Source organism: Lacerta agilis, chromosome 3 (assembly GCF_009819535.1).
Source record: "Lacerta agilis isolate rLacAgi1 chromosome 3, rLacAgi1.pri, whole genome shotgun sequence".
Lineage (NCBI taxonomy): Eukaryota > Metazoa > Chordata > Lepidosauria > Squamata > Lacertidae > Lacerta > Lacerta agilis.
The window spans coordinates 73,293,217-73,319,647 of record NC_046314.1 but is presented as its reverse complement, the minus strand read 5'-3'; the positions used below and the strand labels follow the sequence as shown (position 1 = coordinate 73,319,647).

Here is a 26,431-nt window from a genome sequence, read left to right as displayed (position 1 = left end):
CGTATTTAGCAGAAAGAGGCCACCCTTCTCCTACTCCTGGGTCCCCAGATTCCATTGGACTTACAATCACCCACCATTCCCGGCCAGCAAGACCAATGATCAGGGACGGCAGCGGTTGCAATTCAGCCACATCTGAAGTTAGGGCAAAGCTAACGATCCTCACTGGGTCATTGGGAAGAGGCGGGCGAGGGGGGGGGAGGGAGACTGCGCTGGGAATGGAGGGGTTGCACCCTGGAAACTAAACTGGGGAGGAACAGAAGGAGGGAAGGGCAGCGTGACGCCAAAGAATCCTGGGAGCTGTAGTTCGCCCTCACGGAGCTCCTCTTCCCAGACCCCTTTGTTGTTGTTGTTCAGTCGTTCAGTCGTGTCCGACTCTTCGTGACCCCATGGACCAGAGCACGCCAGGCACCCCTATCCTCCACTGCCACCCTCAGTTTGGCCAAACTCATGCCAGTCGCTTCGAGAACACTGTCCAACCATCTCATCCTCTGTCGTCCCCTTCTCCTTGTGCCCTCCATCTTCCCCAACATCAGGGTCTTTTCCAGGGAGTCTTCTCTTCTCATGAGGTGGCCAAAGTATTGGAGCCTCAACCCCTTAGCAAACTACAGTTCTCGGGATTCTTCATGGGTCTAGTGTGGAATCTTCCAAAGCTGAGGGATAGGGAGGAGTCCAGCCATGGAGAACCGAAGAGCGGCAGGAGGGTAGGACGGAGAGGAGCAAGGCGCAGGTCGCAGGCAAAGGAGAAAACGGGCAGAAAGGAGCTGCGCGCCCAGCGTGGGAATCCCTTTCGCGTCCGGACAGCCGCGTACTGCGAAAGGCGTGGTGGGCGGAGCTTCCCATCCCAGGGACCGCTGGCATAGAGGGCGCCGCGGAGCATGATGGGAAAATCCTTCTAGCATCCGGCATGGAGGTCCTGGCGGCCGGCTCCAGGCAACATCGCGGCGGCGGCGGCGGCGGCTGGGACCAGCAACGACCGGGAGAGTGAGGCGGCGGCTGCTGCTGCTGCCGGGGTCGGCCATGGTTTCCCAAGCCGTGCAGCTGCTCCGGCAGGGCGTGTGGGCGGCGCTCACCGGAGGCTGGTACCACGATCCGGAGCAGAGCAAGTTCACCAACAGCTGCCACCTCTATCTGTGGCTTTTCCTGCTCCTGTTGCCGATGGCGATGCACCTGGTGAGGAGGGAGCCGGCGGGGAGGGAGAGGCCAGAGCCCCGGGGACTACGACCCGAGCCAGGTTCTGTGCGGGTAGGCGGCCCCGCAGCTCCCTTCCTGCGCCCGGGATGTGGGCGGGGGGTGGGGAAAGCAGGGCTTCCGCTCAACCCCGGGAAGCCCCGGTGGGCAGGTGGAGGCGGCACGGCATGGGGAAGGGGGAGAAGGATTATGGGGATTCAGAGGGTGTCCTATGATAAAACTCTAGTGACGATCCTTCTCCCAGCTGGTGGTATAATAAAACTATTATTATGTGCATTTTAACAACATGCCAGTAATATATTCATCCACCAACGCTCCTATATTTCCCAAGGCTTATTTTCTCTTTTGATTTTGTTCTGCTATCGAGTATGTCGAGTGTGGGAACCTTTGGGTTGCTGAACTGCAACTCTCATAATCCCTGGGCATCAGTTTTGCTTGCTGGGGCTGATGGGAGTTGTAGTTCAGCAATGTCTTGTAAGCCAAAGCTTCCCCAGCCCTGGACTAAGTGCTGAGTGGCTCTTTGGATCCTGACCAAAGTATCTGCAATTGTTGTATCCATTGCCAGTCTGAAGAAATTATATATATATATATGGAACACTCTAACACCCATCCCTGCAAATAAGCCGATTAGGTAGTGGTTAAGAAAATGAGCTAAGAAGTTTCTGCTCCATGTCTCATATCAGCCACTGAATGGTCTTAGGCAAAGTAAAATCTCATCAGCCTCATTGCTCCTCCTACATCTGTAACATGAAAATGATTAGCAATGTTGCTATACCTTACAACAGGGGTATCATATGCCATAACTGCTCCAGATGCTATTGGGACTCCAAGTCCCATCAGCCTCAGCCAGAATGGTCAATGGCCAGTGATGATGGGCATTGGAGTCCAACATCATCTGGAAAGCCACAGGTTAGCCACCACTGCCTTACAGGGTTGTTGTAAAAATTACATTTCAAGCACTTAGGAAAAGCACCTTGTAAATGCCAAAAGTATTATATAGTTGTTAGGAGAACATTAGCAGGGTTAGCAAAAATAAGCAGTCTTGTTACAAATTTAAATTGTCACACCGCAAGTAAATGAAATCTACTGGCAAACCAATGGATCAGTTGTATTAACTCTTCGTTATTCTTATGTTTAGGCATTCCCTCCCAATACCGTCACAGCCTTTGTCTACTGTAGTTCTGTGACCGTGCTGTTCACGGTAATCAAAGTGGTCAGTTATCGCCTGCATCTTATGTTTGACAAAGGAGAAGTGATTCAACAAAAAGTCTCATGGAAGGAAGGAAAGCAGAATAAAGACGGTAGAAGAGATAATGCAGTTCGGCATATAAATCTCAGGCAAGTTTTCTTCCTTACTGTCTAAGGTTATTCTTGGTGCCATCTGAAATAATGAGGAGGCGTACATGTAGGGAAACAGGCTTCTGCATGCAAATCATTTACTGTGAGCAAATAGGTTCTACACATGGGCTTCCTGCCTTTGTCAGAAAATTATGGATGGTGTCAAGCAGCTGTTTAGAAGAGGGAGGGGAGGTAGATTAATCCCACCGGAATCACTGATTGACTGCCAATTTTCTGACAGGCACATATATTTGGATCAGGACTGGTGATGGTCACTGTGAGAAAAAGTCATCCCTGACTTCTTTGTTCTTTATTATTTTTGTATAGCAATAACATAGGGGACAGTTGTGCATTTGAAGAGCTCAAGCGTAATGGTTCAACACCAACCATCCACAGCAGCGTAAAAGTGCAGGCTATACTCTCTCATCACTCTTCAGGAGTCCTGGTTAGTAAACCTTTTTCTGCAGTGCTGTTCACTCTACATATGCCACTGGGTTTCTCTGACAATCAAAAATGTACTATGGGTTTTACTGTAAAAATGGTAGCCCTCCATCTCCTTTGCCTAGCAAAGCAAAATGCACGATGGGGTGTCATTGTGCTCCAAGGTTTGCCATCCCTGCAAGCAGCAGCTAGTGAAGTCAGGCAGGGAAATTCAGAGTGTTGTGGTGCCATGCCATCCGTTTTGTTTTACTACTGTACACATGACAGGGAAGGAGTAATGGTGGGGCCGGTGTATTTGGTGATACCCATATAGCTCCAATAACATCTGGTTGTGGTCATCATTATCAATGCAAATTTGAAAAGATCCTGTTTTAATTACTGTGTATTAATTGGATTGCATATTTTATTTGTGGATGTCTATATTTTAATGTTTTGATGGGTTTATTTTATTCCGTTATTTTAATTCTAGATGTTTCTATTAATGCTGATGTAGTGGCCTTCCAGGTGGTTTACAAGTACAGAACCTTATGTTGGCATTAAGCAGCACTGTATATGAAATAATAATCATCATCATTCAGTGGCCAAAAATGCTAGAGAAGGAGAAGGAAATTTAAAGATTCAGAATTCTTTTGTTCTCTCCCCTTGTCCCAAGATGTGAACAACGCTGAGTACTGTGATAGTGATAATGACTGTTAGTGAATGAGAGGAGTGGTAGGGGTAATTTGGGGGTGAGTATAGCACCTGCTTCCCTCTTCTGGGGCTCTAACAGGTCCACTTCCTTAGTTGCAGAAGACAATAGGGAAGCTTTTTTAGTGTGCACAACTCTGTGTGAAGCAGACCCACCAGAATGTGGCAATACAAAGAAACCTGATGTGAGGTTTTACCCATTAAACCAGTGTGGGGGCATCCCTGGCTACATTTCTCTGTTCTGTACATGTAGATGACACCAGTGTTGGCCTCAGTGAGTAGCAATTGTGTAGAGCTGTGAGACGGAGTCATGATTCAGATACATTTCAAATAACAACAGCAACAATATTCTCCAATTTACAGGTTTCAAGTTTTCAGTTAGAGTTATTAGTATGTGTTTTTAAGTATTGCTTGCTGACTCTTGACACCTGAAAGGGGGGGACGGACTTTCTTGTCTTGTGAAATGTACTATGAACAAAATAGTTAGTTGTAATACCACCACCACATCCTTCATTGAATGTAGAGTAATCACATGGCTTACCCTGAGACATCTTATGAGATATTGGGTGCAATTCTTGTATTCTGTCTTTATGATTTTTGCCATTGATTTTAAGTGGGATATAGGTTATACTTACTATGGTTTGCTAAAGTACTCTGTTTTAAATTATGCACATTTTAAATATAACATGGATCACATAATCCATTTGCTTCATTTTTAGGAGCTGCCAGCACAAGAAACGATTGAAGATCTGAAAGGTACCTTATAGATAATGTTTGTTACTATTGTTAAAAGTGTTTCACCCCAAAAACTGTACACCTCAGAGTTTAGAGCATGTTCCTAAAATAAATGGTGGCAGTGAACTTTATATAACTTGTAAATGTTTTCTATTTATTCTTTGTTTAGAGAGCATGTTCGTTCTTTTGGGGTGATTGGTGGGCTACTTAAAAATGAGGCTGAAGTTTAGATTTAGTTTTAAATTGTATTTTAATCTGTATTTTAATGAACTGTTTTATGTTTTTGTTGTGATTTTATTGGTGTTAGCCGCCCTGAGCCTGGTTTGGCGGGGAAGGGCGGGGTATAAATAAATTTATGATGATGATGATGATGATGATGATGATGTTCATGCCCCATTGAAAGCAATAGGACTTAAAGGCTTAGTTGTGTACTGCCCCATTGATTCTAGTGGGGATTTTCTGGACTGCCTAGCGTGACAGAACCTCACATATGTTTGTGTCCCTTCTTATTAGGAGTAATGCTTCTGGAAGACCAGCCTGCCCTACCGGTTTCATCTACCTCACCCTGTGTCAAAGCAGATATTCTGTCTGCTTCAATGGCACTTATGTCAAGTTCTACCACATCAGCAATAGTGGCTAAGCCAAATGCCATGGAGACATTTATCAGCGCTGCAACCAGTGAAAAGGATGAGAAGGTGCAGCTTTCTGGTTATAGTGCAGTGGAGGATACGCCTCTTGATAAAGGTTTGGTGAAGAAATTGCCAAATCTTTCCTTGTCTCAGTATGACATTATAAAAGCTGGCATTTCCTTTGAGTCTTGGAGCACTGATAATTCAGCCATCATTTCTGAGCATCTAAGCCACCCAAAGTGTTTCCGGAGAGAAAAAGTGCTGGATGCGTCTGCTCAAGACATCACTACCACTAGTTGCCCGCAGTGTAATACCGTGGCAGCCAAGGGAGTGGATGGACCTCTGGAAAGTTCCTACCTTGATGACATGAAGGTTCACCTTGAGGATTCGGAGAGTGAGGTAGCTGTTGCTCTCATTGACAATTCTCTCTCTGGAGATCCGCTTACACTACACGAACCAATTAAAATTGTGATCACCATGAGTAGCACCCAGAACTCAACCACCGACCTGGATGGCTCGCACCATTTGCAAGTTTTGGGGGCTGAAATCGGATCCAGCTCGGATCCAGAGTCTGGTGTTGTCATGGCAGACCAGCACAGCAAGCAAAGCAGTGAAATGATGAGAATCCCCGTCATCACCTTTGAACTATCTGATGACAGCGGAGGCCAGGCTTACCAAGAAGCAAGCGAAAGTTTGAGAACGCCAGACAATTTAAACATAGATGCCTCATCCAACCAGTGTTCGGGCTATGAATCTGGCGAGCAGGACAACAATGCAAAAGAGAACGTTGACAACCCAATGGATAATCACGAAGAAGTAAGCACTTGCCCGGAGAACGCTTCTGAGAACGTAGAAGTCCTGACTTTACATTCCAAAGAAGGGCAGCAGAATTTGGGCGTACCCTCTTACAAAGCGGCTCATGAGAAAAGGCATGCTCGCGTGCTCAGTGTGGACAGTGGGACTGATGTTTTTTTAAGTAAGAATTCCTCGGAGACGGTAAGTGATAAAGAGAAGCTTTTGCCAACCTCTAAATCTGACCTGGAAGCTAAAGAAGGACAGATGCCAAATGAATCTAATTTCTTGGAATTCGTCTCGCTGCTGGAATCCATTAACACCTCAAAGGCAACCGCGTCCGATGGCAAACCAGAGACTGCAAAAGATAAGCGGATAACTGGAGGTATGCTGCATGCTTTCAAAACTATGAGCCATCTCTGCACTTAAGGCATTTCTGAGCACTTGCATTAAGAGCAACTTGCCAGTCAAGGGATGGTAGCAGATAGCAATATGTAGTCCAGAATATGTTGTTGTTGTTGTTCAGTCGTTCAGTCGTGTCCGACTCTTTGTGACCCCATGGACCAGAGCACGCCAGGCACGCCTATCCTTCACTGCCTCCCGCAGTTTGGCCAAACTCATGTTAGTAGCTTCGAGAATACTGTGTCCAACCATCCAGTCCAGAATATAAAGCGTGGTATTTTTAAAGCTGAAAATGGAGTACCAAATGCTGTTGTGTGTCATACAGAAGATTCTTAAACCACATACGAATGAGTTACACACAAAAATCGTCAGTTTGTGTAATTGATGTTTTCATTGCATGTTATGATTTGTGTTGGATATTTTACAACCGCTTTGAGGTCCCCTGTGACCGAAATAGATGTACAAAATCTCTGAAACACTGCATGAAATAGACAGTGCAATCCTGTGCTGCTTTGTCCAGCCACAGCCAGAGAGGTGTGTCAGCTAGTACTTTGGATTAGCTCCTTGTACTGGAACTTGTGCTGTGATTGCTCAGAAGTCAGCCTTACTAAGCCCTGTTCTGAATACTGTAAATATGCTTAACACTGTCAGTGAAATTCAAAAAGCAAAAAAATTGAGGGGGAAGTTTATTTATGTTAGAGTTGCCTGCAGGTTCTAGTCATCGGTCATTTTGCCACTGACACAAATTCATGGAAGCATAAAGGAAAAGATGGTAGGTGATTTAAACCAGTTTTCCCCAACCTTGGACCTCCAGCTGTTTTTGGCCTACAACTCCCATCATCCCTGACCACTGGCCTTGCTAGCTAGGGATGATGGGAGCTGTAGTCCAAAAACAGCTGGAGGCCCAATGTTGGGGAACACTGATTTAAACCACTTATAATATTTTTTTATTACTTTTGCATCACTACCGATGTACATGGTGCTATATAAAAGTTTATAAGCCAGGATTGGGGGACATTTTTTTCCCCTTTCAAAAGCCATGTTACTTTTCTCTTTCTCTCTGGCACCCGATTTCCCAACTGTTTTCCTCCCTCCTTCCCATTCACATGAAACTAATCTGAGGGTCACAGGTAACCCACCTGACACAAACAGATCCTTGCCCCCAACCTGTTCTGAATACTATATGACTTTGAAAAATTGTCTGCCAGACTGTAGTAGTTTTCATAGTTTGGGTGTCTCGCTCCTCATCAAAAAGAGAAAGCATGAAAACAACACATTTCCAGTGTCTTGTATAAGAAGAAGAAGAAGAAGAGTTTGGATTTGATATCCCGCTTTTCACTACCCGAAGGAGTCTCAAAGCGGCTAACATTCTCCTTTCCCTTCCTCCCCCACAACAAACACTCTGTGAGGTGAGTGGGGCTGAGAGACTTCAGAGAAGTGTGACTAGCCCAAGGTCACCCAGCAGCTGCATGTGGAGGAGTGCAGACACGAACCCGGTTCCCCAGATTACGAGTCTGCCACTCTTAACCACTACACCAAACTGGCTTTCTATTTTTTAGATGGCTGCGCAACAGAGAAAAAGGAAGAAACTCCAGAAATTGATAAAAACAGTGCACATGGATCTTCAAAGCAGGATAAGCCAGAGATGCAAACTCAAGACTCTGGTAGTATTAATCCAACTGTCCCAGAGCCTATCAAGTTCACTGCTCAGTAAGAAGTTTCTTTTCCTCATTTACTGTGTCTGAAATGATTCATATCGACTGCTTACAGTGAGAATAATTAATTTCAGTGTCTCTATTTTGCTTTTGTGCCTAGTTACCAGAGCACCAGGCAAAGGCAGATCATTTACCGGGTTACTTCGCAACAAGATAGTTCCCTCTTGCAAGTCATAAGTGGGCCTGAGGCTTCTATGCAAGAAGAGATGTCTGTGGATGCAATGCATGTCTTCATAGATGAAAATGGTAAGCTCCGTAGAGAACTTAGGAGAAAAGGAGAGGTTTCTATTAATAATGTTGCTTAATTGTTTTGCAAATGCGCTCAATATTTATTGGATTGTAGGATGATTATATAAGTATCTGGGCATTAGATCCACAGCCTTGTATGCAGAAGGGGTTCATACTCTGGTTGGATTGCTTAGGTCACTGTATTCATATGCCCCAAACATACACACAGATTGACTAAGCCAAGTGGATTATAGAACTTGGGTCTTGTCCATACTGGAGTTTCCCAAAAAGGAACACCTACTGGTATGAATGGGAAAGACGGAAGTTGCTTCTCATCTGCTAATTAAATGCAGGCAGGTGTGGGCTAATACATTCTAAGTCAAATTGGGGTAAGGGAATGAATTAACAGCTGAATAATGCTGAAATGTTGACAAACGGTCACTGCGAGTGGATTCCAGAGCTTCGTTGACTTTGCTGGTTCCCCGGCCAAAGTCTAGATGATTTGTGGAGTAGCAGATTGAATAGAGAGCATCAAGGCATCACCCCTGCTTCTTCACCACAGCAGACTCCCCCTTCCTTTTTCTTAGAACCTATAATGTCTATTGGAGTGGACAGAAGGTAGACCAGGATCTTCTGGTAGATCTCTGGATTTGAAGTAGACAAGCAAAGTTTTCTGTTTAATAATAACAACCACAAAATTACTTTCCTCCATCCACCTCAATAATACTGCTAAAATGGGGAAAGTGAAGTGGGGTAGGATAGGATTGTGACCTCCATTTTGTTCTGGTCCTCAAAACAAATTCTGGGAATAATTGATTGGATGTGTGTATCTTTTTCACCTGGCTCTGGTTACTGGATCTTAGTAACAAAGTAGATTCCCCAAGCCTGAAATATGCACCCCCCCTCATATAAATAAAATGGAAGGAAGCTTAATAGTGGGCAGCTGTGGTATGACTTGCATCAAAGCAGGCTTGCAGCCCAGAGTGTTTAAAAGACTCTGCTGCAGCCGTGGGTCGTCTTAATGAAATTCCACCTTAAAGGAGTGTGCAGGTCACTGGGCAAGATCAGTGCTTCCAGCACAAGGATTGATCCACATGTTCCCTTCCAGTTCTGTTACTTTACAGCCTTAAAATTCAGTGTGTGGACAAATAATTACACCACTGAACTGACATTGGCTTTTTTTTAAAGGAGAAATTAGATCCTGTTACTTAAAGGCTGGCAGTCAAAAAGAAGGAAATACTCAAAATCCAGCACCCAACTATGATTGTATTTCTCATGCTCAGTAAGTAAACTTTTCTATTATAATGTATTAAGCTGTTCCTTTTCACATTCCCATGGGTTGTGAAAGAATTATGCAGTGAACAAAAAGGCAAAACGAGGGTACTTGAATCTGCTTTTTAAAACCATAGCATTTTACCCTATGTTTTTATGGTATTTTATGATTAAATGTGCTAGCATATATTGCTGTGCAGGGCCTTGACATTTTATATGAGTGGGAGGTTTATACAAATTATTATAAATAAATGAAGAAATAAATCAAAACAAAAAGGACCTCGGAGCATTTTATGAAGATCTAAATAAAAGATAGTTCCTGTTCTCAAGATTTTAATCTAAAAGACATTGAACAGAAGGGAAAGGGTTTGGGAGAAAGAAGGAGAAAAGCAAGCCCAGGCACTTGTTATTTTTTATTTGTGGGATTGTAAGAAGAGAGAGAGAGAGAGAGAGAGAGAGAGAAGTAAGAACTGCATTTCATGATAAATGTATATTCTAGTAGCTGTTCTCAGTTTTGCAGAACTGTATATTGGGAATATCATTTTTAGGAAATGAATGTAGAACATAGGGAGCTACCTTACACCAAAGCAGGCAATTGCTCTGTCACTCTCAGTACTGTCTATATTGTGGCCCATGTTTCCTGGGGAAATGGTTGAAATAGTTAAACCAACTTTAACAAAGTAGACTTAAAACGTGACTGTTTAAAGTGGTATGTTTGGATTTTTGAAACTTTTCCAAAAAATGCTCAACAACTTTCATTGCCTGATACCCCTCTCCCCCAAAGCCCAACAACTTTCCCAAAAGAAGCTCAACAACTTTCTTTGGGTGATTTCAACCCCCCAAAATATGGCAACCGTACAGTGTATTTGGATCCTCAGTCATAATAATGTCTCCTCTTCAGCACACATGGTATATTCCGTTATATATGTTAAATGCCCTTTCTGTTCATATTGACTGATAGAGGAGTGATGGGTCTTGCAGCATTCAGTGTATGGAGGAATAGCAGGGCAAAAGAACTTGTTTCATAAGAACGTGAGAAGAGTCTTGCTGGATCAAACCAAGGGCCTCCTTAGTACAGCTTCCTTTTCTTGCAATGATCAACCAGATGTCTATGGGAAACCAAGAAGTAAGACATGAGCACAGCAGCTCTCTCCCAACTCATGTTCCCCAGCAAGTGGCATTCAGAGGCATATTGCCTTTGACTGTGATGTGGTTATATAGGAAGATTTTCCACCAGCCTTTGCTCTGATAATTGGCTGGAGAGAATAATGCAGATTAGGTATATGAATTGAACAGCACCATCTTGCGTTTCCATAAATAATTATGCTCCTGCCAGTTCCTCACTCTTTTATTTGTTACGCCCTCTTGATTTTCAGCTGTCATTTACTGTGCGAAAATGAAATATTTCAGGGCTCTTTCTAGTTCCCTCAGTCTAGACAGGAGACATGTGGCCTCCTTGCTTACTTCCATGCAGGGCTGGCCTTAGACACATTTGTACCAGGTCACACATAGACTGGGGTTGTGGCCACACAAGCCAGAGGGAGGAAAAATTACTTTTCTGATGGGACTGTTTGACTTCACCAAAACAACAACAAAAATTGCTGCTGGCTTTATGAGTATGTCTGCCAGAAGTGAGAAAACTGAGGCTGCTTTTCTGTCATGTTTGTATTCTGCCTTTCCTTGAAACCAACTCAGGGTTGTGTAACTGTTGTAGGGTGACGATTAAGATGCTGCTGTTATTGTAATTACTACTACATAAGGATTTATTTCTATACTGCCCTTCCTCCCTGGGAGCCTGGAGCAGCCAACAAGATGGAAAAATGCCTTGCATACAATAATAAACAGCATCCTAAAATACATAGATATATGAAATATTTAAAATGAGAAAAATATACAAAAATGATACCAAACTGTTGAAATCCCCACCGATGTTCATGTCTCCATAGGCCAGACAAACAACAAGTATTCACATTAATTGTTAATTTGTACAAACATATTCATTGGGTAAATCAGATGAAAAACTGTTATTTAAATTGCAGGGGCAGCACATCCTGGTTTGTCATTTGAAGTGAAACTGCCGTGCCCGGCTGCTGCTGTTACCCCCCCACCTACCTGCTCCTGCTGCCCCCTACTCTGCCACTGCTGTACACCCTGCCACATCTACCACTAGTGGATTGGTGCCAAACTGAGGCAAGATCTTGCCAATTTTGGGTGAGATCTCATGGAGCAGCCAGGGCACCCACAAGCATGCAGCCTGGCTTCTGCCTCACTTTGCCTAATAATGTAATATGAACTCAAAGAGCTTTAGTGATGTCAATGATCAATATAAGCATTCAAAGGGAAATTCATCCTGATAATATGACAAAATATAATGCGTGTACATAGTCTCTATATATGGCACAATAAATGTAGCATTCCAGCAAAGCCGAAGTGGTGAAGAAACTAGTGAATGATCTTCCAACGGACAGCGTTTTCCGGATAAAGTTCACTGTTTCGATGTTACTTCTTCAGCAGACGTATGATAAATTTAAAGCCCATCTTGTGGCATAGAAAGCATGCTAAGGGACAGTGCTCATAATAATATGTAGACACTGCATTCACTAGTTTCTTCACCACTTCGGCTTTGCTGGAATACTACATTTATTGTGCCATATATAGAGACTATTTACATGCATTATATTATTGACATCACTAAAGCTTTTTGAGTTCATATTACATTGTTTGGTCTCGTGTTGCTCTGTATTTGGATTCTCGTTTGAGTTGCAACACAGGGGTTCCCTTCTTGAGTCACCTTGCCTAATGGCTGGGCCGGGCTCCGGTAAAATGCTCCCAAGGCAAATAGCAGCTCAAAGTAGATGAGGATTTTCATCTGGATCAAGGGGTGCTTTGTTAGAAAAGGCTTGTCGAAGGTCAGGAAAAGTCAGTGTAATTATAACAGAAAGAGGATAGAATGTTGTGCCATTACTTTCAGTGCTTTTCAGTGTAACCTACCTCATTTTGTTGTTGTGAGGACAAAATGAGATAATCTCATGCATGCCATCCTGTCTCCTTGGAAAGATGGTGGGATACACATGAGAGATAGCCACAGCCATCTAGTCATTCTGTCTCCTGCTACCACAGTGGCCACATAGACTCATCTGATAATTCACAAGCAGGTCACGATGGATGCAGCTATTCTATGTTGTCGATCGGTGATATCTGATAATCTGCTGGTGCTGCCTCTGACAGTGACAGCAATTGTACTTACCAGCCAGACCTCCCAGTCTCTTCTTTTTTTGCACACTCGCAGCCCTTACTTTGACTGGCCATGTGACAACTTTATAATGTAAATTTCCCCATCACACAGAGAGAATTCACTTGAAAGCCTCATGATTAATTTGTCGTGTTTGTTTTGAGGGCACGTTATCCTTTCCAGTGGAAGTCAAAGCCCACAGGCTACAAAGAATTAATTGCTGCAAAGAGTGATTCTCTGCAAGTGGCTAGGAGGAAGGTTAATTTTAAAACACTCTGCTAAAGGAAGTTCTTAAATACTGCAAAATACAAGTGTGTCTGGCCTCAGGCATGTGGAAGAGTTTCAGTCTGGTTGCTCTGTGCACTTGATTTGGATTCATTCCCCCAAAGTAACTAGCTGCAGAATGCTCTGTACTGTACAAAGGCATCTGTCTGAATACCTTAACGGTATCAGAGATCTCCTGGGCAATTACATTCATATCTGACAGTTTTCAACATCACAATGCTCTCCAAACTCTCTGCAAATGTACTCTGCACTCCAGGCTTTTTGTTGCTGGAACAGAAGCAGACATTATTGTAAAGTTCTTTAGCACTGAATGGCATCAAAAAAGCAGGCTTCGTCTCTCCCCAGCTACCAAGGTGATTTTAAATGACAGGGACATCCTTCAATTCTAGCAGTAAGCCGCCGATCCTTATTACTGATGCAGAGCGGGTGCTGCCATTTGACAGGTTTCCACTGCTCCCGCAGCCACACACGTTTTTACCACTACACAGTGAAACTGTGGGATCTATGGGACATGGAGGTTTAATTATTAACAGCTAGCTAGGTGCCTCCAGGAGACATTCACTCATAGCATTTTTATTCTTAAAATGCACTTCTACACTGCAATCCTATGCAGATATGTTTCACTAATTTCATTAGGGTTTATTCCCAAAAATGCATATACAGAATTATAGTTTAAATATCTTTGACAGTTGCTTAAAATGTCTGTTCCTATGATGTAAAAAAGGGCAAAGGATGGTTAAGTCCAGTCAAAGGTGACCTGGCATTTGTCCATAGACAGCTTTCTAGGTCATGTGGCCAATATGGCTGAACTGCTTCTGGTGCAACAGAACACTGAGAAAGAAACCAGAGTGCATGGAAACACCGTTTACCTTCCCACCGCAGTGGTACCTATTTATCTACTTGCACTGGCATGCTTTCAAACTGATAGGTTGGTAGGAGCTGGGACAAAGCAACGGGCGCTCACCCTGTCATGGGGATTTGAACCACTGACCTTCTGATCAGCAAGCCCAAGAGGCTGTGGTCTAAACCATCTTTTCCTATGATGTATCTGATCCAAAACTAGATAGGAAGTAGGTAGAGCACATACAGCTCTGGGAGAGCAGGGACCACCCATCTATCTCCAGTGTCGAGAAACTTTCCATGCACACAAAGGAGATGTTTTCTCAGTATGTTTCCTGCATTTGAAGCAAATGGGGAAGGTACTGTGTCATTCTTTGTGCCCACTGGAACTGGAATTGCAAATGGGCCAGGAGGAAACCCAGCCTAGCCTTCTCCTGCACCTTTAGCATCCACTTGATTTGTGGAAATGATCAGCCAACGTTTTAGCCCTGCTCAGACCTGCAGATCTAGTTGCTTTTAAAGACACAGTAGATGTTGCTGGGCTCCCCCCCCCCAACAAGTTAGCAACCCTAACTATAACTGCTGTTTTTTAATGGATACCCTGTAGACCAGGCATAGGCAAACGCGGCCCTCCAGATGTTTGGGGACTAAAACTCCCATCATCCCTAGCTAACGGGACCAGTGGTCAAGGGTGATGGGAGTTGTAGTCCCAAAACATCTGGAGGGCCGAGTTTGCCTATGCCTGCTCTAGACACATGAAACACGTGTCATTGGTTGTGCTACAAATGGGTCCTCAGTGAAAGTTCAGCATAGAAAACTGGCTTATACCAAGTGACAGCAGTGTTTCATCTTGTCCAGCAGCTCTCCAGGGTTCCAAACAGGAATCTTTTTCCATCCTTACCTGGAGAATCCAGGGATTGAACCCTGGGGCCTTCTGCATCCAAGCACATGCAGCAGCACAGAGCTACATCATGATGAAATCTAAGCTGTGACATAAGACTATTTCATGTTGGGTATCTCCTTATGTTGTAGGAAAGCTCCTTTTAGGCTTAGCATTTAAAGCTTTAGAGCTCTTCTAAAAACTCTGTTTCATTATTGCTATGATGAACAGCCAGTTTTTCTTCCTCATTTATGATCAGCCAGTTTTCCTTTCTGGCTTGGTACTTTCATGTGTCTCTTAGTATGGAAGTAAAAACAAACAAACCAGACAGCATTTATTCAAAAGTAATGGCTTAGAAAAGATAAAGGAAAAAGAGTCTCCTTTCTGTAGTTAGTCTATCATGCCAAGATAATTTGAACTGTATCCGTTCTCTCTCTTCCCCCCCCCCCGCCCCGCGTGCGCAAATCAAACAACATATAATATATCCTATGTGGGATGTTCAGAGAAGGAGGAAAATGTTGCACTTAGGTTTTATTGGCACTTGTTAATGCACTCTACAGCTGGCAATTTAGATCATGCCATAGAAGTCTACAGAAAAAGTAGAAAAGGAATGGGGAAGTATTGCCACATGGTGGCAGCAAATGTCTTTCAAGGAGTGACTATCTCTGCAGTGATCTAAACTCTGGTGCATCATTTAGATTAGAAGGTCATAAGGGAGGGACATCAGTATTCTGAAGAAACAGGAGGGGGGTCTCTGGAGAAAACAGAATAGCAAGAATTGTTATCATCTTCCTAATCTTGATCCATCTTTTGAAGTATTTTTCAGAGAGTGCCAGTAAAGGTGATTGTAATTATTTGGGGTACAATCCTGAACAACTGCAGTTAACAAAGATACGATTTAACAGCACTTGGAGATGTGTTTGTCTGTATATATAAAATTTATTTACACCCCACCTTTTCCCCTAAAAAGACTCAGATAAAAGTAAGAACTGCTAAAAACAATCATTAAATTAAAACTGCACACAATTCTCGCTATCCAAACTCTCGTCATATGAAAATTCACTTATTCAAACACAACGAATTAGTCCCCAAACCTTGTTGTACACACTGCAGATGCAGATATCCAAACAGCTGGACCTGCATTTAGTACTGTAAACAAATAAGCAGCCTTAACCAAGCCTTAATTTTTTGTTTTTTGCTGCTTCGCAGCAGCCATTTCACCAGAAACCAGCAGGGCGGGGGGGGGGGGGGGAGATAATATAAACAAGAGAGCATTTTTTCCTTCCTTGTTTGCCATTTGCAGAGTTTCACAGGTTTTCCCTGGGTTTTCCCAGGTTTTTTCATCATTTTATGGTCAAAATTCAATTACCAGAAGTGCATTAGAAATTAGAATAAGTGACTTGTTGTGGGACTGTTTGCCTTACAAACAATTTGCTGAGAACGCATTGTGTTTAGATAGTAAGATCTGTGTTTATATACATTTTTTATTTTTTATAAAAACCATACCAGACATATGCAGGTCCCATCTTAAAAGAGGAATCTCCCCACATGATGGAATACCTCATTTCAGATGATGGGTGCCACCCTTAGCTTTTATACATTTATATTTAAAATAATTGCTGTTGTTGCTGTTGCTGTTGCTGCTCCTGTATCTGCTGTCCAATTAATCTGGGATCAGCACCTTTTAAAATCAATCAAAACACTTTTAAAAAATCAATTAAGTGAATGGACTAGTTCACTAAAGATTGGGTTCATGGTCTTGTGCAACAAGTGTCAACAGCACATTATTTTTACATGACTAACTGAATAATTAACTAAGCAGGTTTTTAACTGGCAGGGCAGTCCAGTGCATGTCTGCTCAGAAGGAAGTCACATTGAATTCATTGGGGTTTAACTTTCAGCTAAGTTTGCAGCCTGAATGCTGAAAATTCCATGTTCCTGTTCCATTTGCAGCCTAATTGGTAGACATTTCTAGTACCCTTCTGAATATTGTTTCTTGGAATCAAGCCGCACTGGTGCTTTAGTCCCTAGCAAGTGTGTTTTGAATGGTAGCCTTGAAAACTTGTTTCTCCATTTCAGTAGAGTGCCTTGTGCATGTTGCTTTTTTCTGTATCTGAGGCCCTCAGTACTTGGATTAAAATACCAGCTTACACAGGTTTATTTGTTTTGGTTCAAGCTACATTCCCTGAAGCAACAGGATTTCCTGTGTACTGGTTATGGATACTCATGATGTACCTATAATGCAACAGTTGAGCTAGATTGCTTTCCTAATCAAATTAAGCTATGTAGAAAATCAGACCGTAAATGAATTAATTTCTAGAGTGTCAGTAGAGGGCACTGTATACCTTTTGCATAGGTCATGCATATATAACATGCCTGTCAAGTAGATTGGTAGTTGCTAATTTACCTTTCGAAATGCATTCATTATTCCATTGCAGATATTAATTGTCTGTGGTAGCTATTTACATAACACTGCAGATTTTTAGAAAGGCCAAATGTCCTTTTCAAGATCCTACATTTATGATGTTACTTTTCAGGTGCATCTTTTACTTACTATTTTATTATATATTTTAAATACTTATAAGACACTAACACAGTGTCTAGACTTCTTACTGTTTACACACTGTCATCTGAGATGGTACTTTAAAAAATAAAGGCAAGTGTATGAATATTACAGCATTCAGACTGAAGAGGCTTTAAACAACACTGGAGTGGGGGGGGGGGGAGGAACATGCCAAAACTAAGTTGAGCAAGAAAAGAAGCAGAGGGAATGTGGCACACCTCCGTGATAGAGAATGTGCCTGGTGGATTGGGCATTCAGTGATTAGCAAAAACACATTCGCCAAGTGGAGTTCTAGTGCAAGTTAAAGATTAATGTCATGGACTGGCTGGAGGCACCAGCCAAGGAACCCCCTAGGGAACCGCCAGAGGAAGAAGGCTCCAAGACAGGGTGGGACGACAATGAGTGGTCAGAGGTGGAAGGAGCAGACTGAGAGGTGTCGGTGGTGGAAGCTGAATAGGTAGCAGAGTTTAGCGGGTGCTGGAGAGGAGTGAGGCCAGGAGGCAGAGAGGCTGGTTGCGGAAGATGCAGCCTCCCTCTCCTGCTGTGACCGGCTCCCCTCCCCCTGGCCTCCTAGAACACACAGAAAAATGAAATGGGCAGAGCAGAGGAGGGTGAGTGTGCAGGCGCAGCCTGAGACTGCATGAGAAATGTTATGTATTCAGTGGTCTGCATTTGCCTGAGCTTCAGTCTGGACTAAGGATTCTGAGTTGTGTTCCGATTTGATACATGATATCCAATCACAGGACATTTCAGGATTTGGGCCTCTGCCATTGGCCCTTAAACTCTGAGTCATGATTCGCAGCTTGGAAGTTTAGACAGCCAGTCACGTTGGGAATGGGAGTGGCCCAGGCCTTCAGAAATGTATATAAGCAGTTGCTTTGTGCCTGTTGTCCAGTTATGTTAGTTCAATAAAGGTTCTTGCTGTTATCACTGTCTCTTGCCTCGTAGGAACCCACCTACACTTCAGGAAAGACCCTGGAGAGAAGGAGTGGGCACTGGGAAGGACCTTCTGTCCTCGCAATTGTTTCATCAAGGCAAAACTTCCTCGAAAGAGTTACTGATGTCACTAGGCTGCATCTTAAACCCCTCCTCAATTGCTCCCTTATGGATCAGGTGCATGGCTTGTATCCACCAGAAGCCATGCATTCAGTATTGTGGGCCTAATTCTGTAGAACTCTGCCCCAGCTGAGATCATACAGGCCCCCCTCCCAGTTGAACTTCAGACCTTTCTGTGATTAATTTAATTGATTTAATCCACTGTGTGTTCTTTGTAATCTCACTGTACAATGCTTAGAAGCTCTGGTGATTAAGCGGTCTATATATAGCTGGAATAAAATAAGCAAAATATATTCACCTCTACAAAGAAAGCATTCTCCATGATTTAGGACTACTGCAATACTGCATTGCCACCATCCTTGTATGCAAAGCCTCGCTAAACTGTCTCTCTAACTGAGGTTCCCTATCCTTGCGAAATGCGACTTCTAAGGTACTGAGTGGCCTAGGTTTTAATCACTCTGCAGAAACTGGGGTGAGGTTTCATAAAACCATTTGGGGAGCTGCAGGTTGTACAAACACTCCCTCAAGCTCCATAGTCTTTTCGGTGCCTTAATGAGGCACTCACTAAAAATTAATTCTAGTCCTTTATCTCCTTTTGTGCGCAGTGAAACCCATTTCAGCTCCTCTAGTACAACTACCTCAGAGAGCCAAGAAGCATCTTCTGATCATGGGCCTAGTGCGTTGCAACAGCAGCTGCTACTGATGGTGGCGCGAAGAACGCTTTCCGAAACCCAACGGGTACCGTGTAATAACTCAGTTCCTAACACTTTGTATAAATATGTCCCAGGGAAGGAGATTTCTTTTAAACAGGCCTTTTCTGTTATTGCTGGGATTAGGGTGACTTGTTTAATAATCCTGTAAATATTGATGTACATACTTGACAGTTATTTCAGGATATTTGAGTACTTCTGCATGCTTGTTCGGAAAAGATCCCATAAATACTCCCAGCAGGGAAGGAAGGCATTCCTTTCTGATGGGGCCAGAGCGAACCTTTTCTGAAACCCCCACTCTTGTTGATTGTCTGAATCAGGCTGATTATGTATTCATGGTATTAATATATTCATTTATTGTTCATTATCTCTTTAGTTAATCTCCCGATGAAGAGCTGTTTTGTCTTGAATTGTGTAAGGAGAGTTTGCCTTTGTGTAGGATACACTGAAGTGTATATATAGGTGAAGCTTTTGTGGGTTTTTGGTTCAAGGTTTGTGAATTGGCAAATCTGATATAACTATTGCTTCTGTAGGATAGCTTTTGGGATGACTGCTGTGTGGGTATAGGTGGGGAAAATCTTAGACAGTCGTACCTTGGTTTTTGAACAGAATGTGTTCCGGAAGTCCATTTGACTTCCGAAACGTTCGGAAACCAAGGCGTAGCTTCCAATTGGTTTCCGATTTTGCAGGCACGCCAAAAACAATAGCAGAAGCCGCATTGGATGTTTGGCTTCACAAAAAATGTTCGAAAACCAGAACACTCACTTCTGGGTTTCAATTGTTTGGCAGCCGAAACGTACGAGTACCAGGGGGTGGCCCTACCTGACAGATTCCTCTTCCCTAGTCTCAGCAAGGAGAAGGATGGGGACAAAAGTAGAATTAGCTGGCTCTACTGGCCATTGGCTCCAGTTCCACTTCCTGTGCCATTGTTTATGTAGCCGAAATGCTACCACCCATGCACATGAGGGAGGCAGGTATCAGCAGACTTGTGGGAACTTCAAGGTCTGCAAAACCTTTGGAGTTGGGGAAACTCCTAAAGGGAGCAACGACAGGGAGAATCCACACTGCAGCATTTTCTTGCAGTTCCCACTAGTGAATAGTAAAAATTTGGCTTTCTGCCCTTGCCCATGTTGCCTCATGGTAGCAAGTATGCGCATGCAAAAAGTTTCCATTTAATTACTTCATGTGTTTTATTTTATTTTATTTTATTTTGGTTATAACTATAGGTCATCACAAATATATAACAGTGGATGTCTCCATTAATTAATGAATGAGATGAGAAGTAAAATAACAAAAAGACTCCATTTTACTTCAATGCATGCATTTCTCTTCTTCTTCTTCTTTGGCAATCACTCATAGCTGAGTAACATTGTCTTCCATGAACACAGTCTTAAAAGTGAGTCTGTAAGTGACTGTGGAGGCCAATTCTGGATCCACACGTCCTTCTACAGTGGGGACATAGGTTTCCGTGTGGGAGTTGATCATGGTGTGGGTTTGCCCAACGTACCTTCCTCTTAGCACGTTTCTCCCTTTCATCCTGAGTTTGAGCATCTTCAAAGACCATGTCACCTTCAACTGGAGTGCTCGCAAGCCAGTGTTTCCCAGTTGTTGGTGTCTATACTACCTTTTTTAAGATTCGCCTTGAGAGATTCTTTGAACCTCTTTTGTTGACCACCAGCTTTACGCTTTCCATTTTAAGTTCGAAGTAGAGTCAAGGTAAACATGACTCCACATTTTGTTGCAGTTCCCATAAGTAAATAGTAAAAATTTCACCCTAACATGGGGTTTCTATGCATAAGAGACATTATTACTTGTTGATTTTTAAAATCTAGCCCATATGCTTCAGATTGGCCAGAAACCTTCCAGAATCTGGCCAGAATAATCCTCATATAGGAGAAGGGGAGTTTTTCTTCCACTAACTGATGGAGAATAGTTTTCCCTTTGGGGTGGTGTTAGAACAAAACATCTAGAAAAGAATCAGAAGGCGTTGGTCAATATTGGTGCTGGATAGCTTGAGCCACAACAGTGGTTTCAAAAGCAGTTTCAAATTCACAGATACTGCAGATAATAACCCTTTTATGAGCCTTGAATGTTTATGTATTAGATAGCTCAGCATGAAGCAGTTGTGCAGAATGAAGAATCTGCTCCTAATTTTTTATTGTTCTTCCATGAAGATGCTATTTTCTGTTGTCGAGGCTTCAAGTTTAACTAACAGATACCTCGCATATATTTTAACAACAGTATCAAACTGATTGATTAGTTTGCAATTCATTGGTAAAGTTTTATCTTCTGTTTTATATATGGGAGTGGGTTTAATACATTTCATTATTCATCAGTTTGCGTTTCATTTGTTTTCACAGCCGATACATAATTAGTTCATTTTCATTATTCCCATTTGCTGTCGTTTTCTACTGCCTTAAGTGAAACTTAGCTACATACTCTTCAGCTGCCTGTAACTTTAGTGTTTTACATTTTGAAAAACGGCATGGTATTTTTTAGCCTCTTTCTAACTCTCCAAAGAATCAGACCTACCACATTCCAGAAAGATAGGACAAAGTGTACCCATGTTATAGGCAGTTTAAAAATGCACACCTTGTCACTAATGAGCTATGAATGAAGTGAGTGGGAAATGAATAGGGTTTTTTTAAAAAAAATATTCATTCAAAAGTCTACTCACTTTTTAAATAGAAACAAATGAAATAAAATGGGACTTTCTGCCTGTTCCATTCCAGACTTTGGCTTTTGAACTCAAGGATTCTAGAGTGGAGAACATCTACTCTAGGGGTTGTTTTAGGACACCTTCTAACCTTGTTAACATGTATTATTCCATCTGAATGCCTTATTCTGATGTAATATAATGCATGACTATAGCATTGTAGGAACCATACCATTGATGCAAGTACTACTTTGGAGTTGATTGCTGTTAGATTTGGGGGCAGGGGCAGGATAGCAGTCAACCTATAACTTTAAAACAGGATCTGACTGCCCAATGAAAACATAGCTTATTTTCTACTGTGGTAATTTTTCATTAGAAAGTATGTTAAACTTTTTAGATGGTTTGTTTCGATTCCGAAAGGTTAACCAATGATTAAATTGAACAATGTTTTTTAAGGAGCAGGGAGTAGTTAGAAAACAATTTTAGTACTTCAGAGAAATAAAGGTCAAAGGAACTTATTCCAGCGTCTTGCTATAATTGAGTTTGTGGTTTGATAGATTCAAATCACATACAAAACCTAAAGGTCAAAGAGCAATCTTGGCTGAAGTGGGCTCAATAAGTATTTTGTTCCTGTATATTGTAAATGGTCTGTGGCACAACCTTATGACTACAATGAAAGATAGACTAGTTTCTTCTATGCACACGAAATTGGGTTTTATTCATGGTGGCAAGCAAAATGAAATCTATTTTTAAGAAGTTCAATATAGAGGCTCGTTCAAAAGTATCCACTGGAAAAAGAAACCGGTATGAAATTGCATAGCTTTCTCTTAGGCAATACACAATTATATTCATCTTTTATTTTATTTTAAAGCATCTCAGCGAAGACCTTGAGGATTCATCATGTTCATCGGCACAAAAGAAAATTAACAGGCAATTTTACAAATTTATCGTATTTCCTGGCAAATGGATAAAAATCTGGTATGATCGACTTACCTTGCTGGCCTTGCTAGACAGGTAAACTTTTCTTTTTTTTAAAAAAAAAAGACTATTTTACAATGACATTTATTTGTTCCTTAGAATAGAGCTGGCATTTCAGATTCTGGGAGGTAGACCAAAGGGACTTAAAAGGAGGCGAAGGTTGAGTGTGAAAGGTCTACTCACAGATATGGTAGAGATTAAATTGTGAAACACTAGCATATTTTTGAAGAAAATTCATTAGAATATTTTCTTGTTTCATTGTCGGCTAGCAGCCTTGTGCTGGGCTTTGCTCGGGAATGCCAAGAAACCAAGATGTTTTCGACGCAAATAAACTAATTTTGAAAACACACAAAGGGTTTTTAATATCTTTTACAATGCTGATGTTTATATAGACCCATTTATTGTAGCAATCATTCTACAGAACTGCCAGAAATGCACGTGCTCCTAAGGAATAATCACATGTAATTTGAAACATGGGGAACATTGATGGTCTTCCTACCTTTTTAAAAATAATACCCTTGCCTGTCGCTCTGACTGAGCAATATTTTGCAGGTACTGTGACTTCAGTACACACATCTTGCTTTCTCACTCATAAGGACTTTTTCTGTTTCCTTTGGTTGTGGGGGCGGGGGACAACTTTGCACAAAGAAGCTGTGACGTGCCCTTTCAGTGTCCCACCAAGAGCACTCACAACTGTAAAACGTTTCCCCTGACTGTGTCTCTCCCTAGGGTTCACCGACGACTAAAATGAATCCCCAAAATGATATTATGAGAGATGTCCTAGGGGTACCTCAGTTCTCCACGTTCTTAAAGTGAAACTCCTGCCACCTTGGGATTCTCCCACCCTGGGTTCCCAAACTGCTGCAGTTTGCCCTTTCTTTCTGGCAACTGCGTGGCACCTTCGGCTTCCCTGCCCAGTCCTCTGTGTGTTAGGGAAATAAGCCACCCGTCCCCTTTCTCTCAGGAAACCTCTAGTGCTTTTCCCCTCAACCACACCTCTAGAGGTACTGACGCACTGCCAGAGTCCACGAATGTTGAACAACAAAAATATGTTTATTGAGGTAACTTATATATAAAGGAAGTTAAGGTAGATTGCGGTTACAATGTTCTTCATTTAGGTACATAAGCTTGGATACAACTTTAAACAGGAATAAACGTTTTCCTTTCCTAACCTAAGCCTAACCTCCAGCCCGCTCTCCCTCTCACCCTCACTCCCTGACCCACAACCCACAACAACCGCCCCAACTGCCATTCTCCCCTTTTAAAAGGTGGAAAAGACCCGCCTCTGCGATTGTGCTGCCAGTCATCTAGAGTGGGTGTTAACTCTTCGAGTGCTGGGCACCTGCTCACACCCAGGCACAGGGTTGGTCCGTTACATTTCTCCCCACCTCTGAGAATTTGCATAGGCATTCACTACCTAAAGGATAGTAATGCCGGTGCAAAGAGTCTCAATAACAGGGTTACTTTAATAACACAATAGAAACAAACGTTCCCCCTTAGGCTTTGCCCTCTTTATACCAGCAAAGGATCAAAATACTTGTTTTATCACTGGATATAAACACAAACAAATAACTTTCTTCTTTAAAAGAAACGAGATAATGCATCTGCGAATACATTACTTATTTAAATACCTCTGTTAAATGCATTAAATAAGCATATTATTAATAAACAATTGCTTAATGCACCAACAGTCTTCTTCCTCTGGTCTCCTGGACAAAGTAACAGCCACGATGTTCAAGGTCCCTTTTACTATCTTTAACCGCCACAAGAAGTGTCTTTCTCAGGGCACCAGTCTTTTCTCTGCCACACATGATGGGATGTAGGTTGTCTTCCTCTGCCAGATGACACAGTCCCACACCGGTCCTTGCAGTCGATGCGTCTGTAACGATTGTAGATTCCTAGCTGTGTAGAGTCTTTGTTTCTCAGGATCAAAAGCTCTCTTGGATCCACCTCTCCCTCTTTCAGGATCTCTGTTACGTGCTCAAGCTCGATGCTTTGCACAAACATCTCCATGTCATCAAAAGCTGCATAAGAACTGGTTGACTGGCTTTTGAATTCATTGGGAACTGCTTTCAGAAGTTTGTGGATAGCTGCTTTTTTAGTTAGCTTGCTGAAGCTTTTTGGACAACCGGGTTTACTTAATGAAAGTAGACTAAAAAGCTCTCTTTGCCTACTGTTGTTAGCAATCTCCCTTGCTGTCAGTCCATATTTGGTCTGTATTGAATTATCAGTTCCTACTTCAAACAATTTGAAGACGACTTTTTATGTCTTTGATGTGGTGGCCACGTTAATGCTGTGTAACCACGTTCATCTTGGGCATTTATGTGTGTTGCATGGTACCCATCTTCCCACCACACAACCTCCAGTGTAGGAAAGTCTCTCACTTTCATAGAAAGTTGATGGGACACCAGGGCAACTACAACTATCAGTATGTTTTTCTTTCTATATTTCCAACTGATAAATGGTTTATCATAACTTTGAATAGTTGTTCTAACTGATCTCACAGATAGTTCACTTTCTAAAACAACTCTGACTCCTCTTGAATGGGCGTAACCCATAAGCTCTGGGTCATATTTTCCAAAAATCGCCACTGTGGTGATATGTGACCAGTCATAAACTATCCAGGCCTGCCCCTCAATGTCAAATATAAAAACCTCGTATTCCAAACATGGGGCTTCCCGTTCCTCATCCCACAGGTTCCCGGAATTAAAACTGCTTACTAAATCCATATACTCCCCAGTTATTCGATAGGGGTTTATTATTATTGGCTTGGCCTCTCCAGTGTCTATACAACGCACCACTCTCATGGCTTTTCCTGGGGGGTTACTGAAAGTTCTGGCATATTCTTGCAGGATTGTAAATGCCTCTTCCTGCTGCTGTTGGGTTAGGGTAGGAGCCATTTTTATTTCCTGAATGGTACATTGCTGCTTCCCTGTCACCTCCCAACATTTTATCTCAGACTCTTCCTCATCTTCCTTTAAACCATTTCCCCTCTGTGGTGCTTTAGACAGGGGTCCAAGTATGTCCACTGCCAAACGCGAAAAAGGTTCCTGTATTACAGGTATGGGTTGCAACAAACCCTTTGTTTTATCACCTCTCTTCCCAGCTAGTTGACAGTTCAAACAGGACCTGCAATATTCTTTGATGTTCTTTCCCATCCGAGGCCAATAAAATCTTGCCTGGATTCGATCTCGGGTCTTGTTTATGCCCAAATGAGCCGCGGTAGGGGCATCATGCGCCATCTGAAGTACCTGCATCCTGTACTTCATGGGCAATACTAATTGTTTTTGCTCCTCCCACCTAGCAGCTGATTTCCTTCGTTTGGCTACCCTATAAAGCTTGTCCTCAATAATTTTAAAAACACAGGGGTTTTCAATGGATACTTCTGCGTCTGAGGTTTGGGCTTTCTCCCATAATTCTTTAAGGGTAACATCCCCTTTCTGCTCCTCTAAGAACTTGGCACTGTGTTCTTGAGCAATGGGTATCTCAAATAGCATGTCACTCTCCTCAGCAAACAGAGGTGTCTCAGAACAGGCAGGTGGTTGATTAGCCATTTCCTGAGCTTGTGCTCTTGTAATGACCTTAACTTGTGGTGTGGGGTTTGCCAGATCGTTCCCAATCAAAACTGGATTTTCCAAACGATCCCATACACCCACTTTCCACTTGCCCTGATAATTCTTGTATTGAACTAAAACCTCTGCTGTGGGGACTTCGAACTCAGGACCCCATATTCCTCTCAGACTGAAAGTTTGTCCTGGTAAGTACTGATGAGGTTCAATAAATTGGGATTTGACAAGAGAAACC

At 42.5% G+C, this 26,431-nt stretch overlaps 1 protein-coding gene across 2 annotated transcripts in view; it reads left to right on the top strand.

Moving 5' to 3' along the window:
* Positions 1–985: 985 nt before the first annotated feature.
* Positions 986–26,431, top strand: part of PCNX2 (pecanex 2) — a 123,158-nt gene continuing 97,712 nt past the window's right edge. For both annotated transcript variants that reach the window (XM_033144290.1, XM_033144288.1), the window contains exons 1-10: positions 986–1,170; positions 2,327–2,526; positions 2,854–2,971; positions 4,374–4,410; positions 4,903–6,195; positions 7,772–7,922; positions 8,028–8,173; positions 9,344–9,437; positions 18,889–19,021; positions 22,521–22,663. In XM_033144290.1, coding sequence (XP_033000181.1) covers positions 1,018–1,170; positions 2,327–2,526; positions 2,854–2,971; positions 4,374–4,410; positions 4,903–6,195; positions 7,772–7,922; positions 8,028–8,173; positions 9,344–9,437; positions 18,889–19,021; positions 22,521–22,663 — 2,468 coding nt within the window. In that variant the 5' untranslated portion in view covers positions 986–1,017. The remainder of the gene's footprint in view (positions 1,171–2,326; positions 2,527–2,853; positions 2,972–4,373; positions 4,411–4,902; positions 6,196–7,771; positions 7,923–8,027; positions 8,174–9,343; positions 9,438–18,888; positions 19,022–22,520; positions 22,664–26,431) is intronic.